The 27,965-nt window shown below is 41.0% G+C and overlaps 1 protein-coding gene across 1 annotated transcript; it reads left to right on the top strand.

Annotated features, from left to right (window-relative positions):
• The first annotated feature begins 22 nt into the window (after positions 1-22).
• pik3cd (phosphatidylinositol-4,5-bisphosphate 3-kinase, catalytic subunit delta) lies at positions 23-27,965 on the top strand. The gene is made up of 23 exons (XM_076276306.1): positions 23-222; positions 1,105-1,263; positions 3,192-3,420; positions 4,132-4,358; positions 5,051-5,230; positions 6,184-6,339; positions 9,193-9,282; positions 10,006-10,227; positions 14,020-14,116; positions 14,870-15,000; positions 15,342-15,392; positions 16,842-17,009; positions 17,380-17,501; positions 17,955-18,098; positions 18,392-18,491; positions 18,868-19,046; positions 20,058-20,167; positions 20,313-20,391; positions 20,556-20,723; positions 22,604-22,727; positions 23,281-23,426; positions 23,635-23,767; positions 24,626-27,965. The coding sequence occupies exons 2-23, from the start codon at positions 1,141-1,143 to the stop codon at positions 24,758-24,760; spliced, it is 3,114 nt and encodes a 1,037-aa protein (XP_076132421.1). The 5' UTR covers positions 23-222; positions 1,105-1,140; the 3' UTR covers positions 24,761-27,965.

Genomic DNA, 27,965 nt, shown 5'->3' with positions numbered 1-27,965 from the left:
TGTACTGGGCGATCTCGCAGAGCTCAGTGTGTCTCCTCACCTCCTCCCCGACACCCAAATAGATTTCGGCGTCCGTGTGGTTTGACAGCAAGCGAGCTGTTGTGTTCTCGATGAAGATAATTCTTCATCCTGACATCAAGGGCTGTCCGTCGCGTCGGAGAGGAGCATTATGGACAACTAAGATGGATTAATATCAAACTGATAAATTCTTCTTACGCAGAGGCAAGTGAGGTGGTTTGCCCTACATTTTGAGCATCATAACTGTCTTTTTATCGTGGTGATGGTAGGGCATTGGCGTATACATTATTACGAGTATCCCGTACGCCGGTTTTAAAGACGTCGCCACTTAAATATAAATGTTTGTTTACTGCTTGCTTGGCTTAATACAGTGCTGTTTGGCCGACAAGGAAACATTTGTGTGTTGTGTTTTTTTCCTGTCGGTGTCAGTTACATATTATGATGTGCGCCACGGTCACAAAAATCCCTTACGTACTTCACCTCACTATGGCAGGCTACTATAGCACAGAAACTTAAAATATCAACGAAACTGTAGCATGATGTATGCACCACATCGTGTTTTATGCTATATAGGGTTTTAAATGTTTTAAGAGATAAGCCTTATATGTACTGTAACGATGGGATCGTCTTAAATAAACCCATTTGGCCAGTAGAGATGACCGTTCTTCTGTCCATGATGAAGGACCTCGTCGAATTTGTGACGCTGTTCATACAACTGTAGCCTACTGTATTTGTCTTTAGGCCATATTCAATGTTTAACATTAACTATGTTACAACAGCATTTGGCACTGTTATTGTGTATTTCAGGACAATTAATAAATGGTTGACTACACATCTGTTGCTATATTTCAGAAATACTCAGGGAAAGGGAAAGTGCAAGTTTAGGCTACTTCACGTAGATGAAGATTCATGTAGATGTAAGCTATAGCATGCGGCAGCCGCATGCATTTGACTGATTTGTTGAAAGGCTGCAGTATGCCACAAACTATCGTGTTTTTAAATTAACTATGTATTACTGAGTGGTTATGGGGTCTGTCTGTTTGTTCTGTCTGCTGAAGCTCACGTGTATGGTTGTGTGTCCGGCAGTGAGGCTGTCTGTCGATAGATGACTGGCCTCCCGCCATGGGCATGCAGGATGAGTGGGAGACGGAAGGCCAGCGGGTCACCGTGGACTTCCTCCTGCCCACCGGCATCTATCTCATGTTGGAAGTGTCGCGCAATGACACCATCGCTACCATCAAAAAGGTATGGTGTCAAGTCATACGCCATAAGTCATAAGATGAACGTAGGCTGTCTCCACATGTGTGATACAAGAGACGCCATATAACTAACCACTCACAACACAAATGTGAACTGTGCAGTCTAATTTAGTTTTGAATTTCAAACAGGGTTTATTTGCAGTACAATCTACAATTCTAGTAAAAACTACATTTGGCATTCCTCCTCAACTCGAGGTGTAACTTTTGTATTTGTTTGGTATGTTAGATAAAGTGGTTTATACTCTATATATGACTGTCACAACTCTTCCAAGCAATGACTGTCACAACTCCTCCAAGCAGGATTTATTTTCAGCATCTATGTACAGTGTGTTGGGTTTGAACATACTTAACTTGAAATGTTCCACTTATTGGTTTGGTAGCCTATGTCAGATAGATGTGGTTTTATGCATTCTTCTGGAAATGACTGAATGTGTCACAAGCTTAATGTCAGTGAACGAATCGCAGGAGAACACTGAAGTCAAACAAAAGCCATGGAAAGAATGTTGCTAGCAGACAGTTACCATTTAAAACTTCAAGGGAATGACTGAAAACATTGATGGTACTATTTAAAGTTTTGGACATAATACAGAGGGATGTATTGGTTGTTTAAAAAGAGGGATGTATGTATAGGTTGTATAAGATGACACGGTTAGTGTTAATGTTGCTGTGAAGGAAAAAAAATGTGTTGGAGTGGACATCTTTAGTGGTTAAGTTTTTCAACTATATCAGTTACTGTGATGTTTGAATTGTCCAGGCTGGACAATTTTTGGTAGGCCTTGACTTAGTGTGATGCATATCTGAAGTGTACCCTTTGCTGAAAAAGTTCAACCACGTCAGCTATGTTTCTGAAAGTATGTCTCACGGACATTTGGCCTATATTTCAAAAACCTGGTATTTCCATTAAACTTGCCATGCTAATTCTATGCTTTCTTCGACATCAGACTAACATAATACAGAAACTCCTAATGTGGTCCAGTTTTCTGCCAACAGTAAGATTTTGATAATAATTGTGTTGAAGTGGTGTAGTTTTAAAATGAAACTTGAATTTGGGATGAAAATGTCAATTGTGCCAACAAATGGAATTTCTGCCTTTTTTTCCCCAATTGTGTAGATGCTGCTAAGTCTAGGCACTAATTATAACATACAGTAATCCAATATAACCACATATTTTGAGGTACAGAGAGAGAGAGAATATGTAGAATGTCAAGTGTTTACCATGATCATATAATTACCCCCTAGCAGTGTATATTCAAGTGAAAAAGCATTATCCAAGAATTGCTGCCTTTGTCTCTTTAACATTAGACAATTGTTTTGCATTTTTAAAACACCCAGTCAAAATCCCCATACCCAGACGGCCAGCTGTATAGGATACAGTCATGAGGCGTATTGAATACAACAGTGTGTCCACTGCGACTAATACAGGCTTGGTTGCATCTCCAGTAAAGCCCTGTGAAGTGCAGTATAGTGCATCTCCATTTTCACATGTTTGCTTTCTCTCTTATTTCCACACTCTCCTGTGGTCACTTATAATTGCAGATGCTGTCATAGGCTAATTTCTGTGTATATGTGTATGTAAAAAAAGTGGACGACGTATGTGTGTGTGTGTACATGTAGTGCATGTGTCGAAAGACCACCTGTGTGTTTGTGTAGTATGTGTGTACAAATTTAGTGTGAGCTAACATGCATTTACCTAAATGACTGTGAATGACCACATATGTGTGTGTGTGGGTGTGTGCATGCATGTGTGTGTGCGCCTTGTGTGTGTGTGTGTGTGTGTGTGTGTGTGTGTGTGTGTGTGTGCGCGTGTGTGCGTGCCTGTGTGTCTGTATATGTGGTGTGTGTGTTTGTGTCCCTCGCGTGTGTGTGCCTTGCGTACATGATGTGTGTGTGTGTGTGTGTGTGTGTGTGTGTTAGATGCTCTGGCGTCACGCAAGGAGTGAGCCCCTGTACGGAGCGCTGGGTGACCCCGATGTGTACGTGTTCACCTGCATCAACATAACAGCGGAGCGTGAGGACCTGGAGGATGAGCAGCGGCGGCTATGTGACGTGCGGCCCTTCCTGCCCATCCTGCGGCTGGTGGCTCGGGAGGGCGACCGTGTAGAGAAGCTCATCAATGCCCAGATCAGCCTCCTCATAGGCAAAGGTCAGGCCCCTCTATGTTAAAGTTAAAGTTTAAGTTGACTAATATTTAGCAGATGCTTTTATCCAAAGCGTCATCAACATGCAACGGCGGGAATTTCACCTGGGTCAACCAATTGTCAGTCAGTGACGTTACCACTGGTTCAACATGCCCCCCATATGTCTGCTTCACCATGCCCCCCATATGTCTGCTTCACCATGCCCCCATATGTCTGTCTGCTTTTCTATGCCCACCTGTCCTCCCAACGTCAGGCCATATTAACTATCGGTCAAAATCTTTCTGTTTTAGCTCTTCACTGTGTATCCAAATCTATTACCATTTTCATTGTGTGTTTACTTGAATAAATGACGTAGTTAGTGCTTAGTTCTTTGTTCTGCTGTTAGGTCAAACAGTAGAAAATATCTGTCTCATTGTGGCCTCTAGACACCCAGTTGTCATTAGTCTGCTTGGGTCTGACTGGCAGCTCATTGAATGGTAGATAGCAGCAGCTGCATGGTTCACATTCAATTTGTTTGTGTTTCTGCTATGTAAGATATGAGTCAGCCAGATGTGTTCTATCTTTATTTTTAATGTCTTAGCCTCCAGCAGATATTAAGTTCTCCATGAATCCTTTGTCCTTGCCTTGTTTTTCTATCCCACTTGGTCAGTTGTTCATCAGCAGTTAGTGACAACAGTAATGAGACATGACATAAGAACCTGCTTATGTCATGTTAGGTCTGCATGAATTTGAGACACAGAAGAACCACGAGGTGAAAGAGTTCCGCACCAAGATACGCACGTTCTGCGAGGACCATGCCCAGGAGCGTCAGCGACTGCCGTGGCATGAGTGGATGGAGTACAACTTCCCCTGCGACCTTGAGCCCTGCCCTACAATGTTGCACAGCGGGAAGTTGCGCAACATCAAAAAGATCTTTGTCAACGTCAAGTTTGAAGCCAGTGAGGTTAGACTGCTGTTTTTGTTTTTGTTGTTGTTATTGTTTTCTGTTTTGCATATTTGTCCTCCTCAAACAAGCTAGAACTTGTTGGTTTGTGATATTTTAAGTTAGTATGATAAGGGTCAAAGAGCTTATCATGCTAACGTATCTTGAGTGGGGACTCTCAACTTTTTATGGTCTTACTTTCATTGGCCTACATATGGAAGTGTTTTTGACAGTGATTGACAAAACAACATGGAATTACTCTAACAGACTCTAGAGTGTAGTTTCCCCACCCACACTAAGCACCTTTGCAGTGTCAGTGAACAGTCTCTCGACTAACACCGTGCCGAATGTGAAAAGCAAAACCGCTATGGCATTTCAAAGACCGAAAAACTCCAGAAAAACTCCTCACAGGTGAAAGACACATCAGACAGTCTGATGCCCACTGTTAACAGGCCCGAACATGCTTGTAGGGAATCTGGCGTGTGACTGGGTACACTAGAGGCACGCCTGACACTTGATACTCCTTGTATGCTGTGCATACATACATCTGTGTTTTCTTCCCTTCTTCTTCTTTAAATATTCATGCCATGCTTCCTGATTGATTTCTCTCTCTCTCTCTTTCTGTCTCTCTTTCTCTCTCTTTCCTCTCCATGGCGGAATCAAATGGCTCCACTTTCTGCACTTCCTCCAACCCACCCCCACCAACCCATCAGGAAAGCTTCATGCTCCAGCTGGAACCCCAGGACGTGCCGGCCACGCTGATTGGCAAGGCCCTGCGGAAGAAGGCCACAGTGTTCCGGCCGGCCAGCAAGGAGAAGCCAGAGGACTACACCCTGCAAATCATGGGGAGGTGGGAGTTCATCTATGGAAAGTACCCCTTCTGTCAGTTCAAGGTGAGTATCAGTAACACCATGTTTGGTAGAGTGGTTGTGCGCACATCCCACCTTTCTTTAGGCCAGGTGCAGGACTAAGCATAAAAGTAAAACAAAAAAGAGGGAATGTTCGCACACCGGAGTTAAGCTCCTACATTTTTAATTAAAATCACCAACTATTTGACCACCAAAGGATCGAAACGTCGCTGGTTTTAATTAAAAAATTGTGAGCTAAACTCCAGTGTGTGGACGTTCCTTCTTTTTTGTTTTATATCAGTAACACCATACATGCCGGGTGTCAACTGCACTGAAATTCCACTGGATGTATTATCCAATGTTATTATTCAGGTTTGCACACCTCTATGAACCAGCATGCCTGTTTACTGCAACCTCTACTTCTTTAAACAGAAATTTTGAGTGAAGACTTCCCTATGAGTTAAAAATATGAAGTATTTGCATACTGTAGATGACAATGTCAGCCTCTTTACGAGAACACAGAGACCGAAGACCGAGTGTTGAATGCTTTTATGCAAAATCGTTCCTTGTGTTAGTCCCTGATGTTAATTTTAGATTCAGATTGACTCTTGATTCAGAAACACTTCTCTTCACAGTGCCAGTGTGTGTGTGTGTGTGTGTGTGTGTGTGTGAGGGGGGTGGAGGGTGGGTGTAATTGTTGATTTTGAAACTCCTGCTACCTGCAGTGGTGAGTCATAGCTGCACCAGGGCCCCTCAACAGTGAACTACAGATGGTGAACTACAGAGAGAGGCTAATGGGATTTCAGCTGCATTATATAAATGAACACAGACCGCGGGATCTGATTGTGATCGCAACCACTGCACTATTTTCTCTGGACCTGGATGTCTGGTCCTGCATGTGTGCTTCTTGGTGTATCAGGGCAGCTGCTTGCAACTAAGACACTTTCTCTCTCTCTCTCTTTCTCTCTCCCTCTCTCTCTCTCTGAATATTCCTGCAGTATATTTTCTCATGTCTGCATGCCGGTGTGCCCCCGCATTTAATCATGGTTCATCGCTCTACCATCAGCAAGTATCAGGAAGAGCAGAGCTGCTTGAGCAACCAAGTTTCTCTGGGACGACCCTCGTCCAAACCTCCCCCACTGCCCATCAAGAAGGTGAGAGGCTTCGGTCTGGTATTAACAGAGGAACACACTTGTCTTCTGTTTCGTTGTAATTTTTAATTAAACCTGTGCTCTGGACTTTGACTTGGAAAAAAAAACATGCCTTGATGGTGTAGCTTACGCAAAAAAAAAAATCTATTTAAAATGTTTTACACTATATCATGGCCAACACAAGTTGAGACTTAAAATTAAAATTAAAATTATAATATTTATAGTCTTGCATTTAACAATTGTAAACACAAAGTACAACTAGAAAATGTAATGCCAGAGGAATTACAGTAGTGGATGGAAAGCTGCTGGCTTAATGTTGGTAGGGAGATTCCTGGAAAAAAACCACTGAATCACTTAATCTTTGAGTTCATACAAACCCTCGTACCAAAAAACCTTGTGTGTCAAAGCGTTCTTGAGATATAACACTCAAGGGTTTTTTTCACATTGACATTTGACCTCCAACATCATTTCACTTCATCTTTGACTCCATACAAACACTCATACCAAATTTCAGGCATGTATGTCAAGGCATTTTTGAGATATCGCGCTCAGAGTATTCATGGACTTGACCTTTGACCTCCAACATCAACTCACTTAATCTTTGAGTCCATACAAACACTTGTACCAAATTTGAAGCATATGCCTCAAGCTGTTCTGGAGATATAATGCGCTAAGAATGAGATATGGCTGTGACTTTTATTTTGACAGACAGGAAACACTTAAACAGGATCTGTAGTTTTAGAGAGCGCCAGATTGTATGCATTAGAAGCTGAGACAGTTGAAATCACAGGTGACACCTGTGCCAGTGTTCTAATTAGCCCGGGAACTTCTCTGGGAGCTTAAGAGTACGTTCAGACTAAGCATTTTTTTCTCAGCTGCCGGCGTCCGTTTTACATTATAACCCTATGGAGTAGACCGTGTTTTTAAAAAAGTCGTCGGCTTCTTTTAAAACGCGACTGCAACCATCTTTTTCTGCAGCTCAGAAGTTGAGAAATGTTCAACTTTTAGCGGAAAAACGCCATACGTCATGCTGTCTTTTTTACAGATGACCAATCACAAGCAGATTACCGAGACCTGTGGTTTCCCATGACAACCAAGTAAAAAATGGAGAAGGTGACAGAACCCCGGTTAAGAGACTTGTTTTAGGCCCTGTCCACACTAACCCGGGTAAATCTATAAACACATAAATAAGTAACCGTTTAGCCCTTCCATCCACATTAAAACGGCGAATTCCGACACTGAAGACGAAGCTTTTCAAAAACGATCGCTGAGGTGGATAAATGTGAAAACTCCAGGTTCGCACTGTAGTGTGTACAGGGTAAACGAAGGTTTTCAGAGAAGATGACGTTTGGTTGCCATGACACTGCCGCAAGCTTGTGCTCGAGATGAGACGCTCTTAATTAAATATGGCCGGTGAAATGGAAATGATGATCTCTCTGTACAATTTACTGATGTATCTTCAGTTACAACTTGTCATACTGTTTAATACATATTTGTTACTCCAACGCAGAAGGCGAGCGCTGTACTTGTTGTGCTTAAGCGATGGGAGAAAAACGCAAAGACGCTGCAAACCTTACAGGGAGCGGCGTTTCTGGATAAGACCCGGTCGAACAGCTAGCTGGTGGGACAATTTTGTTAGCCAGACAGTGCTGCCAGAGGAGTGGAAAGAAAACTTTAGGATGTCGAGAGGCAGCCTATACAAGTTAAGTGACATTTTGCGCCCGCACATAGAAGGCCAGATGACTCGCATGAGAGATCCAGTAGATGTGGTCAAAAAGGTTGCCTGTACTCTATATTACCTGAGTGATGAAGGTAGGCTACTGAAAACAGCTAACTCTTTCGGCTTGGCCCGTCAAACTGTCTCCAAAATAATCAGAGATGTATGTAAAGCTATTGCCAATCACCTGGGTTCCGAATACATCACCCTGCCACTGACTGAGCCTGCCGTAGCGGACCTTACCTGCCATTTCTTTCAAGCCCATGGTATACCTCAGTGTATAGGAGCTATCGATGGCACACACATAGAAATTAAACAGCCTTCGTCAAATTCAATGGACTTCCTGAACAGAAAGAACAGGTATTCCCTAAACGTCCAAGCTGTGTGCGATTACAAATACAGCTTCAGTGTCTGAGGCTATAGGGAATGACATGACTTCACAACTTTACCATAACATACCAAAAGCAATAGCCAACATTTTCTCTTCCGCGACATTTTGTACCCACACATAACGTTAGTCACTTTGTCTATCGCAAAAAGACGCTTCCGGCTGCTTTTTAGAACAACAACGCTGGCAGATTTTTTTTTTTTCAAACTGAAAAAGCGGTCTGCATAACTTATTTTGTCAGAAAAAGACGCTAAGTCTGAACGTACCCTAACAAGCGCAGCTGGCTTTAGGCCATTATGACATCACAGCCATTTAAGTCTATGGGGGAAAATTGAGCTTTTTGACATTTTTAATCCCCTATTTCTCAAAAACTATAAACTTTTAAAAAAGTAACTCTCTTGTCCAACTCCAGACATACAAAACGGTTATTTCAACATGTCTGTACGTTAAGCGGTTAGAGTCGCATTCATTCTTGAAAAGGTAAAAAGAAAAAAGGTTATAATAATAATAATAATAAGAAGAAGAAGCCGCCAGGAGATTTCAAGATAGTGGATTCCATCTACTATAACTATGTAACCAAAGGTTACAAACTAGCTTCACACATCAGAACTGCTTTTCCATTCCTACTGTGTCTTCATTACACCACACCTTCTTGTTTACTTCTTCTGCAGAGCAACAGACTAATAGGAAATGAAAGTGAACTGAAAGAGCATTGATGTATTAGTGTCTGGTCCTTCCACTTTCTTTACAGCAAAATACATCCTCCCTACGCTCCATCCAAGAGCCTTTCTACATCCAGCTACTGCAGGGCAGCCGGGTCAATGCAGACGAAGGCATGAAGGTGTGTCTGTTTACGTAGTGTTTGTGTGGTTGCATGCATGGGAAACGAAATGCTGAATAACTTGGGCTGAGTGTAGCTCATCTTCGGAGGTGACAAGGGGTAAGATTGTAACCGGTGCGGTCATGTGACCCAGGCCACACATTTCCCATAATTCATCAGAAGCGGTTGAGTGAAACTCGTCAAAAACAGGAAGTGGGGAGGTACTATCTGGCTTTCACGGCTGCCTTTCGGGGGCCCAGATTCTTAGAAAAGGCCACTGTGTTCTGTTTTTTTAGTCTTATGGTAGAGAAATGAAAAGTCATGGTGGCTGTTTGTGACCGGCCATGTTGCCTGCTCTTGTCTTGAGCAAGCCAGCAAATTGTGGCTCTGGTGAAAACAATGGTGTCCTCCTGGATGAGAAAGCTGTTCAAGATACTCTGCACTTTAGTGCTGCCTTGTCTGTGACCTTGTCTGCTTTGATGTGGAAGATGTAGTACATCTTAATGATTATTTGTATTAAAAAGATTAAATCCCCAAAAATATTATTAATATTACAAATATGTTACATAGTTGGTCCCTCTCCTACACATTGTAAGTCAAATAAGACCAAGAAAAGAGACAGAGAATGAAGTATACATATCCAGGCTTTGAGTAATAACTTTTCAGCAGACGATGATGCCATGAAACACTTTATTACATGTTAACACAACAGCATCATGACATGGCCCATAACTGTTCTCTCAGCTCGTGGTCCAGGCAGGTCTGTTCCACGGGAGTGAGCTGCTGTGTAAGGTGGTGACCAGCAGTGAAGTGAACGTCTGCTCGGAACCCGTTTGGGATCAGAAGCTGGTGTTCGACATCAGCGTGGGGGACCTGCCCCGCATGACTCGCCTCTGCTTCGCCCTGTACGCCGTCATCGCCACCACCAAGAAGCCTCGCTCCACCAAGAAGAAGAACAAGCGAGCAGTAAGAGCTAGAGTGGGATAATAGTGGGGTTGTGAGGGGCAGGGCTTTAACAGAGACGGGGAAGCGAGCGCTCACAGTGAACTGAAACAATGCGTGCTGTGTCACACTATGTTTGAGGCTTTTCAGTTTAAAACAGTGACTTATCTGTTATGAAGTAGTCATTTATGACAGTGCACTGAATGGTTGGTGCCATTTTACTTAGTAGATCAGTAATACGTGTCTAGATCGTGGTAATTAGAGAAGGGTAGAAAAGTAGGATAAAGCACCACACACTAGGTATGACTCCAACAATGTTTGTATCATTAATGGACAAAAGCGTAACCATAACCATTAAATTAACCAACATTTCAACCCCCAACAACATTCATTCAATCGTTGCCACCAGCAACTAAAAAAGACTTCCCTGTATGTTTGCCTACATTGTCACAATCAGAGAATAGTGTCATCTAAATCTCTACAACTCATAATAACCTACAAATTGCTTAAAAGTTCTTTCTAAACAGTAACCTAGCAGTTTGCAACATGTTTGCAAACCTAGCAGTTTGCAACATGTTTGCAATAAAGTGGCAATATCTTCTAGTTAATATGTAATTATATTGCAACTACCGGTACGTGTTTACTTAGAGATGAAGATGACGAGCATGTCAATAAGATGAAAAGAGTATGTCAGTAATTGCAGCAGTATTGTGGTGGACATAAAAGTATGGATAGGCATTTTAATAAATGTTAGAAAAAACAATACCGGTAATTCAGCCATTGGTGCAGTGCCAATTTTTCTAATCATCTTCAAGAGAGGAATAGAAACTGTTTTCAAGGAAATAGCTGGATGAAATGGTATGAAATCTGTAGAATTTCCTCGTTTTGCAATTTCTACAAAAAGCCTTCCCTTGTTTCTGGGTGATGGCTGGGAAAACCCTTAATTTCACCATCACATTTGGTTACTATACTGGTTCTTCCTCAATTTAAAATAATTCAGATTTCTGATACATAGACATGCTACTCTTACATGGTGGCCAACATAATACTGCCAGAATTACTGACAAATTCCTTAATTCCTTGAAGTAGCCTACAAAATGTATTAATTTAATTACATGTTAATTACAAGTTATGATATTTTGTTAGAGATTGCTATTACCACAGCAGATGCTGGTATGGTTAAGTAATATCTTGGATAGTATAAGTTGGTGATTTTAGATCATTTTATTGCCACAATACTATCCAGTCATTCTACATCTAGCAAAAGCCCATAATAACATCAAGTGTAAAACTGACTGCAGTTGTCATGAAGTCAAAAGCACAGACTGAAATAAAATGCTTTATTATTTTTCTTTGTCACAAAGGAAGACATCGAGTGTAGGATTTCTCAATGTTGTTACCGCAGATGCTGAAAAAACAATACACTTCCTGTAAAATCTGCGCTCTGATGTTCATTCATCATCTGCCTGTGCTTGTACTATGCAGTGATGTCCCAAACATACATCAGATTTTCACATTTATGAAAACAGCACTGTTAACAAAACGATCCGTCTTTTAAGTCATAGGTAATGTCAAGATATAATACCCGGTTTAGAAGGGGCCATACTATATTACTGTACTAGTATGTACAGTATGCTCCGCTAATATACTACTTTAGCTAACTCGTGGGACAGTAGTGTCAGTATTGTAGTAGTAATAGGTGGCTGTTTACAACCCCCGCCATATCACTTCTGCTTTCTGCTCTCCTCCTGGTCCTGCTTAGACATGCCGTGCCAGTGCAGTGCGGGGAAAAGAGAAGCAGTCCCCTGTCTGCTGTCTGGTTGGCACTCGTTTCAGATGACCTTTTTTGTTATTTTCACAGCTACCTTCTATTTTTGCATACATGAGGTGTTAGCTAATGACTGCTGTGCATTTTCTGTGGAACACATTTTTCGTCTTGTGTTCAACATTTTAACAGTTTGAAGGCGGAAAGAATAGTTGGGCCATTAAAAAATAGGCGAATAATGGTACAGAAACTTTCTGTGAAGACACTTTACATTGATGCTTTATTTATGAAGTGTTATAATTCATTTTATTAGTTCACCACACTGCCATGCTTAAAAGGTCATATTTATGAAAATATTATGGTAAAGCTGACAGCCATTGTTATCTCTACGAATTTAGTATAAACCTAATCTGATGTTCTTTGAAATCGCAAGCATTTGGCATAACTTCACATAATATAATGTATGGATATAATGACAGTGACACAAAATTCTAGGCTACAAGGACATAAATGGGAAACACAGAACATTGTTGTAACTATTAGGGAAAGGTCCATTTACTTGTGAATTGAATTACTTCAAGACTTGGCACATTTAGACATTAAATATGGGGTCCGAACATTCTGATATTACATCTGATACGTTACATTTTATGATGTTAATGGTTAAGACAAGTAATTCCTAAATCATTGGACAATGTTTTTTGGTTGTTGGTTGTTACTCAGCTATCCTGTAAACTGTTTTATCATGAGAGGAAACATGCCACTGATATGGTGGCTCAACTTCATTTAGAGCCCATTTGTCTCAATTTAGATACTCATATTTAATTTTTGACATATAACGGTAAAGAATATAACAGCTTTATTTGGTACTTTCACATTTATCTGCATCTCTTCCATTATTTGCAACATCTTTTTGAAAATAGCACAGTTACAAAATAATGTCAATATAACTGTTGGGAATGGGATCATTTGAAATATTAGCATTATACAAAATAATATAACTATTACAGTTTTTCTCAGTCGCTTTGGTGCTTTTCTCAGATCAGAATGAAAATTCTCATAACTATTAGTTCAACCTCCACAACATTTAGTCATTTGTGCACATCATAGTAGCAATTTCTCCTTCCTCTGAACAAATTGCAAATGCTTTTGAACATGAATCAGTTGCTTTGTCATGTCAGTCAAAATTAACTATACTTATGGATGCTGAATAGTCGTTCCCAATAAAACTAATAGTCTTCATTTCATTGCTTGAGTCATTACATACAAAATTGGTGAACTAGTTATCAAATTCTGTCACAATGCTGTAGAATTGCAAAGAGCATATACAGTAAAACTGTGAAACATACATATTCAGTGTCTTGTACTCACTTACTCCCCTAACTACAGCAATTTGTAACTTTACTGTAGTTTTCAAATGGCTGTATAAGTAGTGTATAGTGCTGTCTTGAGCATTTTCAGGTAGTGTCACCGAGTTCTGACCTTTTTTTGCATGAGAAAACACTGAGAGCATAAACTGTCGTAATGAAAACATGACAAAGCAATTTGACTATCTTGTTCATAAACGATGGTGTCAAGACTTCTCATTTTGATGACACTGTCACAGTTTCATTGACATAAATACTTGCTTTTGAAGAATGGACTTTCCATTTTGAGCAAGTGACGTGCTTTTGCAGGTTATCCACTAGGTTTTGCAGTTTGCACTAATTGTTTTGAGAAATGCACTAACTGCTGTGCAAATGTTAATAGTGATGTGAGAAAAGCACCAAAGCGACTGAGAAAAACTGTAATTTACTTGTAATTTCCCTTTAAAAAAAAAAAAATTAACTTATTTTTACCGCTAATGGAAATTCTCTGTCGGAGTTACCAAGCTGTTCATGTAGTATAGAGATGCGTTAGTGGTTGTTTATCACTTTGGCTTGGTCGTTATTCATCTGAAGACTCGATCAGGACGTGCAGGTGCTGTGATGGTGCTCATGAAATGAAAGTGATATTTGAATCACCGTCTCAGTGGAAAGTTTGTGCTCTGATTGCTTGTGTCTGTCCACCAGGACTGTCCTTTGGCCTGGGTCAACACCATGGTCTTTGACTATAAGGACCAGCTGAAGACCGGGGAGGTATCTTTATCCACATGGCCATCAGTACCAGGTGCCTATTTCATGACCGCTGTTTTGTTGATAATAGTAGGCCTACAATACATACAACTGCTGTATTATGTGTTACAGTATGTGCTGGAACGGTTATTTTTATCAGTCAATGTAGTAGTCTTTAGGCCTAAAATGTCTGAAAATGGTAAAAACAAATGTTGATCAGTGTTTCCCAAAGTCCCAAAGGATGATATCCTGAAATGTTTAGTTTATTGACATAAAGGAGTAAAGAAGCCATGGCTAATTACAATTTCAGAAGGTGGAATGTGAGAATTTGACCACCTCCTCCCCCCCCCCCCACACACACACACACACACACACACACAAAAAACAATTTTGGAACTAGTTTGGAACTCACTATCAGTGGAACTTTGCACGTGAAGAAATGCCCATTTCAGATTTCTGACTTTTTTTTTTTTTTTTGCTGTTTAAGTAAAAGAGAGAGAAGCAACTATTACCAAGCAAAGCCATTCAAAAGCATTAAACCAGGCCCTTATTTTGCATCATCCAAACTCATGGTATGATAGATCTGATGAGTAATTCTTTCTGTTTTGCTCAGCTTTGCCATAGCTGTGGGTTAATGAGTACGAGCTTAGTGGTGTGACACAGTAACTGTCAAGGTTGGACGGTTAACGCTGAGGAGTTGCGGTCGGTGTGTGTGTGTGAGCGCGTGTGTGTGTGTGAGTGAGGGTCGCGAGAGGCTGTTCCCGTAGCTCAGTGTGTTGTGCTCTCCTCTTTCCCACCCTGTGCGCAGATGATAAGAGTGACCTCCTGAACCCCATGGGCACGGTGGAAAAGAACCCCAACATCGACAGCACCGCGTGCTTGCTCATCCACTTCCCCATCATCCGACCACATCCTCTCTGCTATCCCCCTCTTGTCCAGGCAAGACCCACTACTGGGCACATGCATGTCTGGTGTGTGTGTGTGTGTGTGCGTGTGTGTGCGTGTGTGCGTGTGCATGTGTGTGTGTGTGATAAATGCACAAACACTATTCATAACAGGCCAAACCGTATGTGTATGTATGTGTGTATAAGTGATCAAATGTAGATTTAGATATACTGTATACTCACATTTCTGCATATACACACACTCACATATCTCTAAGGTGTTTACATCGTTGAATATTGTCATCAGTCTATTTTGTTGTATTTCGTCTACATACCTCGCCTCACTTGGAAAAAAGATCTGCTCAGTCACTCACTCAGTCTTTCCTCCATGTTTAGATAAGTGAGATGGAGACCAATGGAGAGAAGGCTTCTGCCACAAAAGAGGAGGTAAGAAGAGAAGGGAACCTATGAGCATGGGCACAATTTATGGGGGGGTCTATACACTCCTAAAACGAATGTGTTAAAAACGACACAACTTGCGTTGTTTTTAGCACACCTCTGTGTCCAGATAGGGACAACACAGTTTGTGTTGTTTCCTTGTTTTATTTGTTACACAATATGTGTTGAAAATAAAACAACTCGCATTAAAAACAACACAACTTCCTATGTTTTTAACACTACCATGTGTCCAGGTGGGAACAACACATCCGCTTTAAGAGTGTACTGTCCTGCTTAGATTTTCCACATAGGACGGCAGAATGTTGAGATGTTGCCATTTATTTGCAAATAGATCAGAATTTAGTAGTTGCGTGTGATTGGTTTATTCAAATTCACTTCACCAGAGAGGTCTCGCCATTTCCAGAGTCACTGTCTTGACGTAGCTTTCTGTCGGGAGATTACGCTCTCAAACTCGGGCCCCATACGCGTCTTACAAATAGATTTGGTTCCAAATTCACAGCAATTGTGCTTGTTCTGCTTTGCTTGTTACAGAGTATTCATCTTCCAAATATCACATGGCAATAAAGCAAAAACGCATTGGGCTGTCCATTGGTGCTAGATGCTAGTTTCTGTGATAAGCGGTTCGCGAGAAAACGAACCCTGAATTTGCATTAAATTTACATATTGACATTCTGCCTACAGTTCTGCATCCATCTCTACAACCATTCTTTTCGGTTGATTAGCTCACAAACAGCTTCACTCACTCCACCACTTTCCAGTCACACCTATACCCTTGCCTACGAGTACACCACCCATATGGTGCTAAACTGTCAGCATGCCTCAGTGCTATTGTAAACGGCGAGAACACTGAATACGACTTGACACAATTCAAGGTTGCACTGTTTTTATGCTGATATACCCTGCCATGTCAAACTTGAAAGAATGAATGAATCTGAATCCTAAATAGCTCTCAAGATGTAATCCATTCTGATTGATTGTTTTTGTTGATTACTGTCTGCATGCTTATTCTGTCTCGTCTTTCGCCTCACCTCTGGATTCTGTACCTCCCCAGTATAGATAGATAGATAGATAGATAGATAGATAGATAGATCGATCGATTTTTATTGTCATTGTATGCGATACAACAAAATTCTCTTGTAGCCATCCTCTCCAAATGGCAGCATAGAGTAAGATAAAAGATAATATATATATATATATATATATATATATATATATATATATATATAGACGTACACCAGCACATTCTCACCCTCGCACATACATCTAGCACATACAATTTCATTCCATGTTCTCAAATAAATAGCTAAAAAACGGAAACAGTAAACACAGCAGCTATTGCACAGAGTCTGATTGCACCGAGAGGGTAAGGGGTGTGTGTATGTTTTTATGATTGTATGTGTGAATGTGTGTATGATTTCTGTAATATGTTCCATACAGTATATGAAGCTGAAAGAGATTGTGGACAACAAGAATTTCACAGAGATCTTCGAGGACGAGAAAGAGCTTCTATGGAAGATGCGGACAGAGGTGCGACGTCTCTACCCCGAAAGCCTCTCCAAGCTCTTGCTCGTCACCAAGTGGAACAAGCATGAGGACGTGGCTCAGGTAAAAACTTCCCATCAGCACCAGCACCACATGGGCCAGTGCTTCCTTATGGGTTTGTTTGAGAGAGCAGGGTTAGAGTATATGTACTGTAGTTTTTTTTCTTTGTAATGTTTGATTTTGGGTCACTGGGTTGGCTTTTGCGGTTGATTGTAGTTCATTGTGGTTTTAGGTTACCCATTAACTAGTTCATTCATACATCTTCATTTTTTAAGTTGTTGTTTATTTGAAGTGCATCCCCATTCTTGTTCGTTATCTAAAAATAAGCACCTCAAACACAAGGGGATTTCATAAACAGCACTTCCTAGAGCAAAGTTGTTGATCAGCAGTGAGATTAGCAGTTCCTTATCAAGTGTCTGTGTCTGCCGATCAGATGGTGAGTCTGCTGTGGAACTGGCCCGACCTGCCGGCCATTCACGCTCTGGAGCTGCTTGATTATTGCTTCCCCGACCCACATGTCCGATCCTTCACCATCCGCTGCCTGAGGAAACTGCGGTAGGCTTAGCACCAAGCACTGCAGCCGCCCCAAGTGTTTCACTGTCTTATTTGAGCTATCTTTTAATCATCTGCGTTCTAGCTCATTATGTCTACATTACTGGGTACTCGTTTTCTCAGAAAATCGAAGGACTGCCGCATATAACTCAATGACTGCCTCAGGCAAAAAGCCTCAAAAGGAAGAATTGTCTAAGAGTTGTTGTGCAACACATACATGGTTCCTCGTCATAGGCAGGAAGTATTAGACAGACCGATTTGTCTTGACCAAAATGAAAATGACGGGTAAACGTTGTTGTTTCTTTGGAAAGGAAAGTTAAGGAAGGAAAATAAAACTGTACCAAAAAGATGGTTCTACAGTATGACCACTATACCAAGCTGTTCTGGTAGCATGGTATACAGAGTTAGACTCTTCACAGTGTTACCCAAATGACTGTCTTTCTCGCTTCTTTACAGGGACGAAGAGCTCTTCCAGTATCTCCTGCAGCTTGTCCAGGTCCTAAAGTACGAGTCTTACCTGGACTGTGATCTGGCCAGATTTCTCCTGGAGAGATCCCTGTCCAACAAGAAGATAGGTCACTTCCTTTTCTGGCATCTCAGGTAAGCCTATAGAAGCACTGAACTGCCACTGCCTCTGCTCTGTGAAGAGAAAGATAGATACAGTAGGGGTTTTAATTGATCCTTTCGGAAATGTGTCTTACACCACACAGCTTGTCAGATGGACAGACAACAACAGGACAGCCACACACTCACATAACACCCACACTAAAGCAATGCATAACACCTAGTATCTCTACATTATGGAGTAGTAAAGTGCAGCGTCATCAGTGGCATTTTAATAAAGTGCAGTATAGCGCTCAAGGACTGACCCGAGCGGTGTGCTTCCTCCTCAGGTCTGAAATGCATGTGTCTTCGGTCAGTCTGCGTTTTGGCCTCATCCTCGAAGCATACTGTCGAGGGAGCATCTATCATATGAAGGGTCTGGTGAAGCAGGTGAGGATAGAAGCATTAAACTATGGCCAGTATGAGGGGTCAGGTCTTGTATGCCTGAGGTTCTCATTCCACTTTAAATATAGCTGCATAATATAGTGTGCAGCAGTGCAGTGCACCAGTGCTGGTACCGTATGCAATACAAGCTTCTGAAAGGATACAATATGCCTGCTTAAAAAAATCTATACACTGACATCAAGGAATGTAAAAAAAGTTAATATCAAGAATTTTTTAATATCATATATTGTTATCATTTGTTGTTGCCACTCTTTCCCACTCTATTTCTCTCTCTCCTTCTCTCTCTCTCCTTCTCTCTCTCCTTCTCTCTCTCCTTCTCTCTCTCTGTCTCTCTCATTTTATATCCACTGTTTGCTGACAGAATGAGGCTCTGAATAAAATGAAAGCCCTGAACGACTTTGTGAAGTCTGGTTCTCAGAAGGCCTCACGGCAACAGACCACAGCAGACATGCAAATATGCATCAAACAGGAGGCCTACTTGGAGGCCCTGTCAGACCTGCTGTCGCCGCTCAACCCCAGCATCATCCTCTCAGAGATCTGGTACTGCGCCTGCGCCTCCACTTCTTACTTTCTACTTTCTCAAACGTTGTTTTGCAGCAGGAAACACTAATTGGGCTACTGATGGGCAAAGTGCAAAGTCTTAAGTCTAACTAAAGCAAATTCAATAAACAGGCAAAATCAGTTGGCTAATTCAACACCATGGGTAAGACTTTAAGCACAAATTCAGTTGGCTAATTCAACACCATGGGTAATGCTTTAAGCACAAACATGTATGAAACCGTTCAATGCTCCCACATGCAACATGATAGCTGTAGTTCATGCACAAGAATACTTCTTGTTTACGGACTTTGCACTTTTCCAACCAGGGTCCAATGTGTGACAAATATGCTTGTTACTAAAAAAGCTAGTTTAGTCCGCACACTATATGGCCAAGATGATGTGATGATCAGTCAATCAGCGTTATATTTTTGGTGAAGTTGTTTATTCAGATGACTGGGATATAAATAATATATACCACTGCTTACCGGTACTTTGCAATAGCGGATTATAAAACAAACAAAAGTCACAAAATGACTACCCAAAACTGAACTAGTAGAACCACAGGATCTGCCGATTAATTATGTATCCAAACCAAGGCCACGCTGCAGTACACTGTATATGCAGAGGTGCTGTGGGGAGAAAACTGAACAGTGTAGTATTCATTCACTGTCACTTCAAGTGTGGATACTTAGATTATTGTTCATGGCGAATCAAGGCTCAGAGCCTGCTGTGCTGTGTGTTGTTTGTGGTAGTCTCCATGTCTGGTGTTGCTTTGCTTTGATGTAGCTGATAATGTGGGATTTTTCTAGAAGTTGCGTGTAGCAAATTATTTGTTTTGTGGTTATGGACATTGTAAAAGTTTTCACCTGTACTTCCCCTTTTCTGCCCAAGAGGTTCTATCTAGAGTGTTGGTATGATACTGCTTCAGTTGATCGCGCCATTATAAACACACGTGAACATCATGTTAGCTGACCACATGACTGAAATAAGTGTCACTCTTCTTGTTTTTAGTGCAGACCGGTGCAAGTTCATGGACTCTAAAATGAAGCCCCTTTGGCTGATGTACAAAAACAAGTGGATGTCGTCGGACACTGTGGGACTCATTTTCAAAAATGGAGATGGTGAGAGAAGCGCTCATTTACTTTCTACTGTTGTCTGTCCGCCACAAAGGTTCTGCTCTGACCACATTTAAATGATGGCATTCAAGGGTTGATGAAGGTCTGCAGTGATTGCAGCGTGGGTTATGTTATGTGTTATTGCTTTCAGACCTACGCCAGGACATGCTGGCCCTCCAGATGATTCAGCTGATGGACATTTTGTGGAAGAAGGAGGGGCTGGACCTGAGGTTTGTGGTTTGTTTGCCAACTTTGTCAAAGCAACGGCATTTCTTTGTGACGGTTACATGGAAGAAAAACACACACACACACACACACACAAAAAAATGTTGCTGACTCCCTCTGTGTCTTTCTCTCCGTCTCCCTCCTCCCTGATGCACACTCATCCCCCCAGGATGGTCCCGTACGGCTGCCTCTCCACGGGCAACAAGACGGGCCTGATCGAGGTGGTGAAGAACTCGGACACCATCGCCAACATCCAGCTCTACAACAGCACCAGCGCTGCCACGGCTGCCTTCAACAAGGATGCCCTGCTCAACTGGCTCAAGTCCAAGAACCCTGGGTGAGCAGCACACTTTCAGTTACCGCTAACCCTGCACCAGCGTCTCACTTTTAGCAGCACCTGCTGCACAAAGCTACCACTGATTTAGCCTTGGGAAATTACCCTAAGAGGTCATGCTTTATTTCTTACACGGTACCACACAGCTGGATGCGCTAACAACAGTGCTAAATATAAAAATGTCAAGCTTCACTTAGCGCAGATGTTTTTGTGTAGTGTTTGCTTCTCCTTCAGCTGTTGTTGGTTACGTTTTGCTGTGCAGCCTTGAAAGTTTGTTTGTGCAATTCGGCATGATGATCGGACTTCGTGGTGCAACATGGGATGGCCTTAGCTCAGCTATAGGAATGCTGGAGTGGCTGCCTTTGGCTGAGGGTGGAGTGAAGGAGCTCTGGGTTGACGGCAGGATCTTGGCCACGTGCGGCAGGGCCCAGGCACTGAAGGCCATGCCAGTGTGTGTGCTCGCCAACGGAGGGAGACTCTGGTCCCCTCGGGGTAAATTATCAATCAGATGACGGGCTGTGCTGACGCTGATTACCGTCATTGCCCTCTGCGGTAGACGTCATGTTTGGTCTTGAAAAGGACCTTTTGTTAACCAGCCTGGTATACACTATGTGTGTGTGCATGGATGTCTGCGTTGATGTTTTTTTTTTTTTTTTTTTAGACATGTTGCACCCCTTATTTGCACAACCATAATTGTGTGCATAGCAGTTGTTGGCAGATGCAGACATTTGGTTTTCACAGAAAGCTTGGTTGAAATGAATGTTCACTTGATCTTTGTGGTTAGACATAGAGGAGATTATGTTTAGGACATCGCTCATGGTGAAGGTCACTGCCAATGTGTGTGAAAGAAGAGAATAGGCTGCCATTAGTTGCATTAGTAACAGAAAGAGTGCATGTAATCACTTGAGATTAAATCAGCAGTATGTTTATGCTTCTGTTTTTTCTATGAAGACCCTGCTTGCTTTGCTTTACTTAAACATGCTCAAGGGAGACAGGTTATTAGTACTCAAGGTTATTACCACTGGATTCCCCCCATTGGATTCCACTGCTTATTTGAATGAATGCAAATGTAGGTTGCAAGCATTGTGAAATGGCGTATGGAGTCATGGTCCAGTGACATCTTCCTGTTGTGGGGATTACCATTGCGGCCGCACTGTGTGTTTTGTTCTAGTGCAGGTTCTGCAGTCTCTAGTGGCTGTCCGAGGGAAGCCTTAAGAAGTGAGAAGCTCTCGTGCGGTTGCAGAAGATTCAAGGGGGGAAATGCACTTTGCCTTTTTTAGTTGTTGTTTGTCGAACCCACAGGAAGCGTTGGCTCATTTGGTGGCACTGTACTTCAGATACGCATGCAACATGTTGCTGCAATTATTAAACAGGGTGAACCAGGCCAGGGTGCGCCTATACCGGGACAATGAAATGGGGTGCTGTCAATCATCTGTTGCTTGCAGACCCGTGCTGCGCTTTATCTGCAAATGTTCAACAGAGAGCTAAGGAACTTCCTCTGACTCAGCATGTCTCTCTCTTTTTCCCTCTGTGTGTGTGTGTATGCACATACGCATTGTACTGTGTGTGTGTGTGTGTGTGTGTGTGTGTGTTTGTGTTTGTGTGTGTGCTTGTGTGTGTGCATGTGTGTGTGTGCATACGTGTTGTATTGTATGTGTGTGTGTTTGTGTTTGTGTGTGTGCTTGTGTGTGTGCATGTGTGTGTGTGCGCATACGCGTTGTATTGTATGTGTGTGTGTGTGTGTGTGTGTGTGTGTGTGTGTGTGTGTGCGTGCGTGTGTGCTTGTGTGCATACGCGTTGTATTGTATGTGTGTGTGCATACGCATTCTACTGTATGTGTGTGTGTGTGTGTGCATTCCTTACCTTTACTCTCTTTCCAACAGGGACAAACTTGATGAAGCCATTGAGGAGTTTACACTGTCTTGTGCTGGTTACTGTGTAGCTACGTATGTCTTGGGCATTGCAGACCGGCACAGTGACAATATCATGATAAGGGAATCGGGGCAGGTAATCGTCAAATTCTTTGTCTGAACAGAAATGTACTGGGATTTTTTTCCTTTACCTTCATATTTCTGTCCCCATATGTCTGTTGCAAGACATTGAGTAGATGCTTAAGAGTTAGGCTGTTTACCATGGACATTTCCCGTACTTGTAAAAGCTTAAAGAATTCACATTAGTGTGTGATTCCTTTTGTGTGGGAGACATTCTCACACTCATTTGTACATGGTTCAAATGTCATTAATGTCAATGTTTTTCATTCTTAGTGTAATCTAATCTAGACTACTCGGACATGAGAAATGTACTGTTATAGCAGCCTCTAACAATTGGGATCACTAATAATAATAATAATAATAATAATAATAATAATACATGTATAAAGTAGTTAATACCTTTTGCTCTTTCATATTTACACAAATATGATATGTATATTAACAATAATTAATACAAATACATTTAAATCAAATTATTTACTGTAATATCATAACATCTGTTAGATTTTTTATCCTCAGAAGTTCCTTCACGTGTCTCATCAGTGTCCTCTTTCTCTTTGCTCTCCAAGCTGTTCCACATTGACTTTGGGCATTTCCTGGGCAACTTCAAGACCAAATTTCGGATCAACAGGGAGCGTGTGCCTTTCATCCTGACGTATGACTTTGTCCATGTGATTCAAGAGGGAAAGACCAATAACAGTGAGAAGTTTGAAAGGTGACAGAAAACCTACAGATATCTCATAATACGTGAATATATGATATAACTGCTATGACATAGTCCTCTTTATTTCTAATGCACGTCAATGCTACCTACAAATCACAGCAGCAATCAGTGTTCTGGAGCTAAATGAAGTTATCTTTTCATTTCTCTCTCTCTTTTCTCTCTCTCTCTCTCCCTCTCCCTATCTCTCTCTCTCTCTCAGGTTCCGGGAGTGCTGTGAGCAGGCCTATAAGATCCTGTGCAGGAATGGAATCTTGTTTGTGAACCTCTTTGCTCTCATGAGAGCAGCTGGACTTCCTGAGCTCAGCTCGGCTAAAGACATCCAGTACCTGAAGGTAGGGTACAACACAGCACAATACAGCTCAGGCAATAACACACCTACTGTAGACAAGTTGCTCACCCAACATTATGTCTTCAAGGAACTGTATGTAAGAAATGTATTTCAATTAATCATAAAATGGCCCTGATATGTCACTAGACATTAAGAAATCATGTTCATTTCAAATACTTATATCACTGACAACAGTAGTCCGGCCAGGATATTGTCATTTAAAAAGTGAAGTTGCAGCCCTCAACTGATGTTGATGTTGTCATGTTGTGTTTTGGCCTGATGCGCCACCCTCCACCTATCTACTAATCGCAAAGTCAGTAGTGTTTCGGCATCCGGGTTGCCAGCTCGGCCAGTCAGAGGGGAGGGGAAGTAGATACACCGCTCTACAGTAATTTGAAAGTGATTGTAGTACCAGTTTTGGCCACAATCTTACATACGGTTCCTTTAACTAACTGCAGTTACGTATTAATACACAAAGCACTGTGATCTCCCTCTTGTACAACGGGTACGATTACCAGTACTCCAAAACCAAACACTCCAAGAAATGTTCTTAAGTAGCGACATGGTTATCTACAGATATGCTAATTACATAGCGTTTTTTCAGTGAGATAATGCAATGCATGTTATAGTAAGTGCTTTGTACAACTTTTACTCCTACTGTTCGTATAGCTAGTATTAATCACAACAGGATAATGTGAATTTATTATATTTTTGTTCGTATAGCTAGTATTAATCACAATAGGATAATGTGAATTTATTATATTTTGTTTGTATAATGTGAAGATACTTTAGAATAGTTGTATAATATCTTTTATTAAATAAGCATTTATTTCAGACATTTATTCTTCTCATTATCCTACAGGATTCACTGGCCTTAGGGAAGTCCGAGGAAGAAGCACTGAAGAATTTCAAAGTCAAGTTCAATGAAGCTTTGAGAGAGAGCTGGAAGACCAAGGTCAACTGGATGATGCACGCTTTATCCAAAGACAACAGGTGAAGGGACAAACGGAAGAACCTTTTAGAGCCATACAAGATGGAAATTGCACTGTAGTTTGTCCTGAGTGAGTTCTTCAGAATAATCCCAGGCCGCTATCAAACTGGCATGACTTCCCTCAAATCCTGTGCAAATGCTCATCATCAGCATATACCATATTCATTTGAGTCAGATTTATGATCTCAACGCTGCATTACTTGTCTCTGTACATTAACGCTTATAGAAGAAAAAAGATACTTTAATGAAATGGATATGTACAAATAATGCCCACTTCATTGTCATTGCCCTCTTTAACTACCATATACAAGGTCAAACTTGTAGATTGATACTCTTCAAATAAATGGCAGGCCATTGTTATCCAAATAGGGCCGCTATTTCTGTTACGGGGTTCTCAACGAAGCGAAGCCATTATAAACTGAAAGAGCAATGAAGGTCTTTTTCACTTTGCAGTGACATCTAGTGGTATCTCAGAGTAAGTGCACTTTAAATGTGCTGCAGCCCCCTTCAGATAAAAATACGCCCTGAGTGCCTACCCTATTTATTTTTCTATTTATTAAGATGTGGTTTATGAAATCATGTTTTCAACATTAAGCTTGATTTTGTATTTAATTCTGAAAATCGGTTTTGTTGTCACAGGACGAGATTACATGTAAAACATCACTCAAAGTCAGTGCAGAGATTATGAAGCTGATTATTAGAAGCTGAATAACCAAAATCACCAATCAACTAAACTCATACACATACACACACACATACACACACACCCAGGACATGTAGGACAAGTGGGAAATCATGTCAATTTGATTGACTTAAATGTGTCTATTCCTTAAATCCCACTTTAATGAATGTTTACAGTTTCCATTAGTTAAGTCATGGAATGACCTATAATTTCTTAGAAGGACCAGAAGACCTTAATAAGCCATTTGGACTGATCTGACCTGATCAGTGAATATTGTTGATTGCTGCGGAATTGTGAAATGCATTTAAAAGGTTGCTTATTCAACCTATGTATCGCAGCCATTAACTTATTAAATACACTCGCGAAAGACCACTATGCTAGTTCTCTCTTCACGGAGGGAACAAAAAACTTTGGAGCTGTATTTGTGGGTTAAAGATGTAGAGATGTAGAACATACTTGGGTGACACATTAAGTGTTAATTTTAATTTTAAGTTTACGTGTTTTCAATAGTTTCATTGTTCATTGGTGTTCTGAATTTTCTGGTTGTCTATATTACTGTTTGCTTAGAGATGATACATTTTATATTTGTGTTACTTCTGCTTGACAGAGACACATTGGGATGAAATATGAACAATGAGTGCTAAAAGTTGTTGTTTTTTGAAAATATTTTTTTATTGTGTTATTGCTGATAGAGCCTTAAGTGTCTGAACCCTGCCTTGAGAGAAGGATGGTGCATTGTGTGTATGATGAGCAAAAGGCTTATTTTTCTGTGAAGATGGTCAAATGTACAGTGACAGTAAGTCAATACCCATTCTTGCGCTTTTTTGTGGTGAACTGAAGTTTGCAGACATAAGCCAGTTCTAAATACATTTTCTTGAATCTTTTGTAATAAGACTGATATAGCTTTGCCATGAACTGTATCTAATTGACTAATGGCATTCTGTGGCCCATAAATAGTCAGCCTTCAAGAGTATACAGTAGATGCTATGACATCTGACTGGCTGTTTGTGCATCCACAAGTCTAACAATCACTGATAACTGTAATATGACTGAGCCAAGTTTTAGACAAAGTGATTGGACATCTTGTCCCCTTGGAATTATAAGGTTCTATTTCCATTCTGAGTAGTTCTGAGATATTGAGCTTCAAAGTTTTAGAATCCCGTAGTTATATTGATAAGTGGAACAAGCATCTTTAGATATAATGTCCAAAAATGCATACAACTTCAAAAAACACCTCACCTTATGAAATTGTCACAGAATAAGAATATGTCAATAACTCAATTTTGACAGAAATGTCAGATAGAACCTTATAATTCTAAGTGGACGATCTGCTCTCATGATAACATCTGCCATGACCTGTTCATGATAGCATTATGTCACTCAAGCCAAGGCAAGGCATTTCAATTCATGTAACTACTGAGGGGTCACTTCATCTTAGATCAATGGAATTGGTCTACCTCTTGAACTAAAATTCAGGGCAAGTTAGTGAAATATAAATCACTGGAGATAAGAAATATGTAGTGGAGCTTTTTAGTCTGTTTTAGCGCTGTATGTTCCATTGATTAAGTTGTAAGCTACTATGTGCCTGAGCCTCTTATTTATGATTCGCTCTTTTTAACTCATCAATGTAGGCTATGTACAAAGCCATCATATGGCCAAATTACACTCTGACGTAAGTACACTGTATATGTAAGGACATAGTAATAAACAATGTCTGACAATGCACTATAGGAAATAAGTTATTTCTAATGGTTAAAAAAGATATATAAACAAGTTTTGGGGGTAGGTATTTTGTGTGTTTCATGTTATGGAAGGCGTAACATAAAACATACATGTGTCTGTGTATATATCTCAAGTCATCCCTTCTCTTGTATCCCCATTGCCCCATGACATTGTTGGCCACAGGAAGGGTTTTTACAACCTAAACAGTAATTCCAGGAGTCTGAATCAAATCAGTCAAAAGTATATGCAGGCATGGTGGAGCAATGGAAACGTTATGTCTGATGTTTGGTCGTCCCAGGTTCAATTCCCGAACCCCTTTGCGAGTTTGTCGCTTTGGATAAAAGTGTGTGTTTAAATACCGGTCAATCTTTGAATCCTTGAATCAGTCGGATATGAAAACAGTAGAGGCACATCCTTCTTGTAAGAGCTCATGATGATGGTTTTTGTCTGATTTAGGTCCTCATATTTATTTGCTCCCAGTCTACCTTTAGCTCTTATTTGGATGTGCAATATGATGTGAGGGGTAGATTAAGCAAACCTACTGTGTTGATATCTGATAACTGTTATGGGAGGGGATTGTACAGTGTAATTGAAAAGTTTTTTGTACTCCTTACCACTTATAGTATGAAGAAGTATTTTGGGATGATGAGTGAATTCTTATCATAGTGATATATGAGGGAGGGATGTTGCTTTACTGGTGTGAGCATTCATTGTCATTATTTGAAGAACAGCACATTGAGTGTGCATCTGTTGATACCAAAATGTGTCAGATATATAAAATGCTATAAAATGGAAATGAAAACTAAA

This window comes from Alosa pseudoharengus, unplaced genomic scaffold (genome assembly GCF_046254945.1).
Source record: "Alosa pseudoharengus isolate Yale_2024_CS ecotype anadromous, Long Island Sound unplaced genomic scaffold, YU_APseudo_1.1 YU_APseudo_1.1_scf_9, whole genome shotgun sequence".
Lineage (NCBI taxonomy): Eukaryota > Metazoa > Chordata > Actinopteri > Clupeiformes > Clupeidae > Alosa > Alosa pseudoharengus.
This window is presented reverse-complemented; position numbering and strand designations above follow the sequence as displayed.

Bases quoted from the DNA above. Each gene is read 5' to 3' on its own strand.
- pik3cd (XM_076276306.1), top strand. From the start codon at position 1,141: ATGGGCATGCAGGATGAGTGGGAGACGGAAGGCCAGCGGGTCACCGTG. The intron at 20,392-20,555 runs GTTTGTGGTTTG...TCATCCCCCCAG, and splicing joins AAGGAGGGGCTGGACCTGAG to GATGGTCCCGTACGGCTGCC. The intron at 23,427-23,634 runs GTGACAGAAAAC...TCTCTCTCTCAG, and splicing joins AACAGTGAGAAGTTTGAAAG to GTTCCGGGAGTGCTGTGAGC.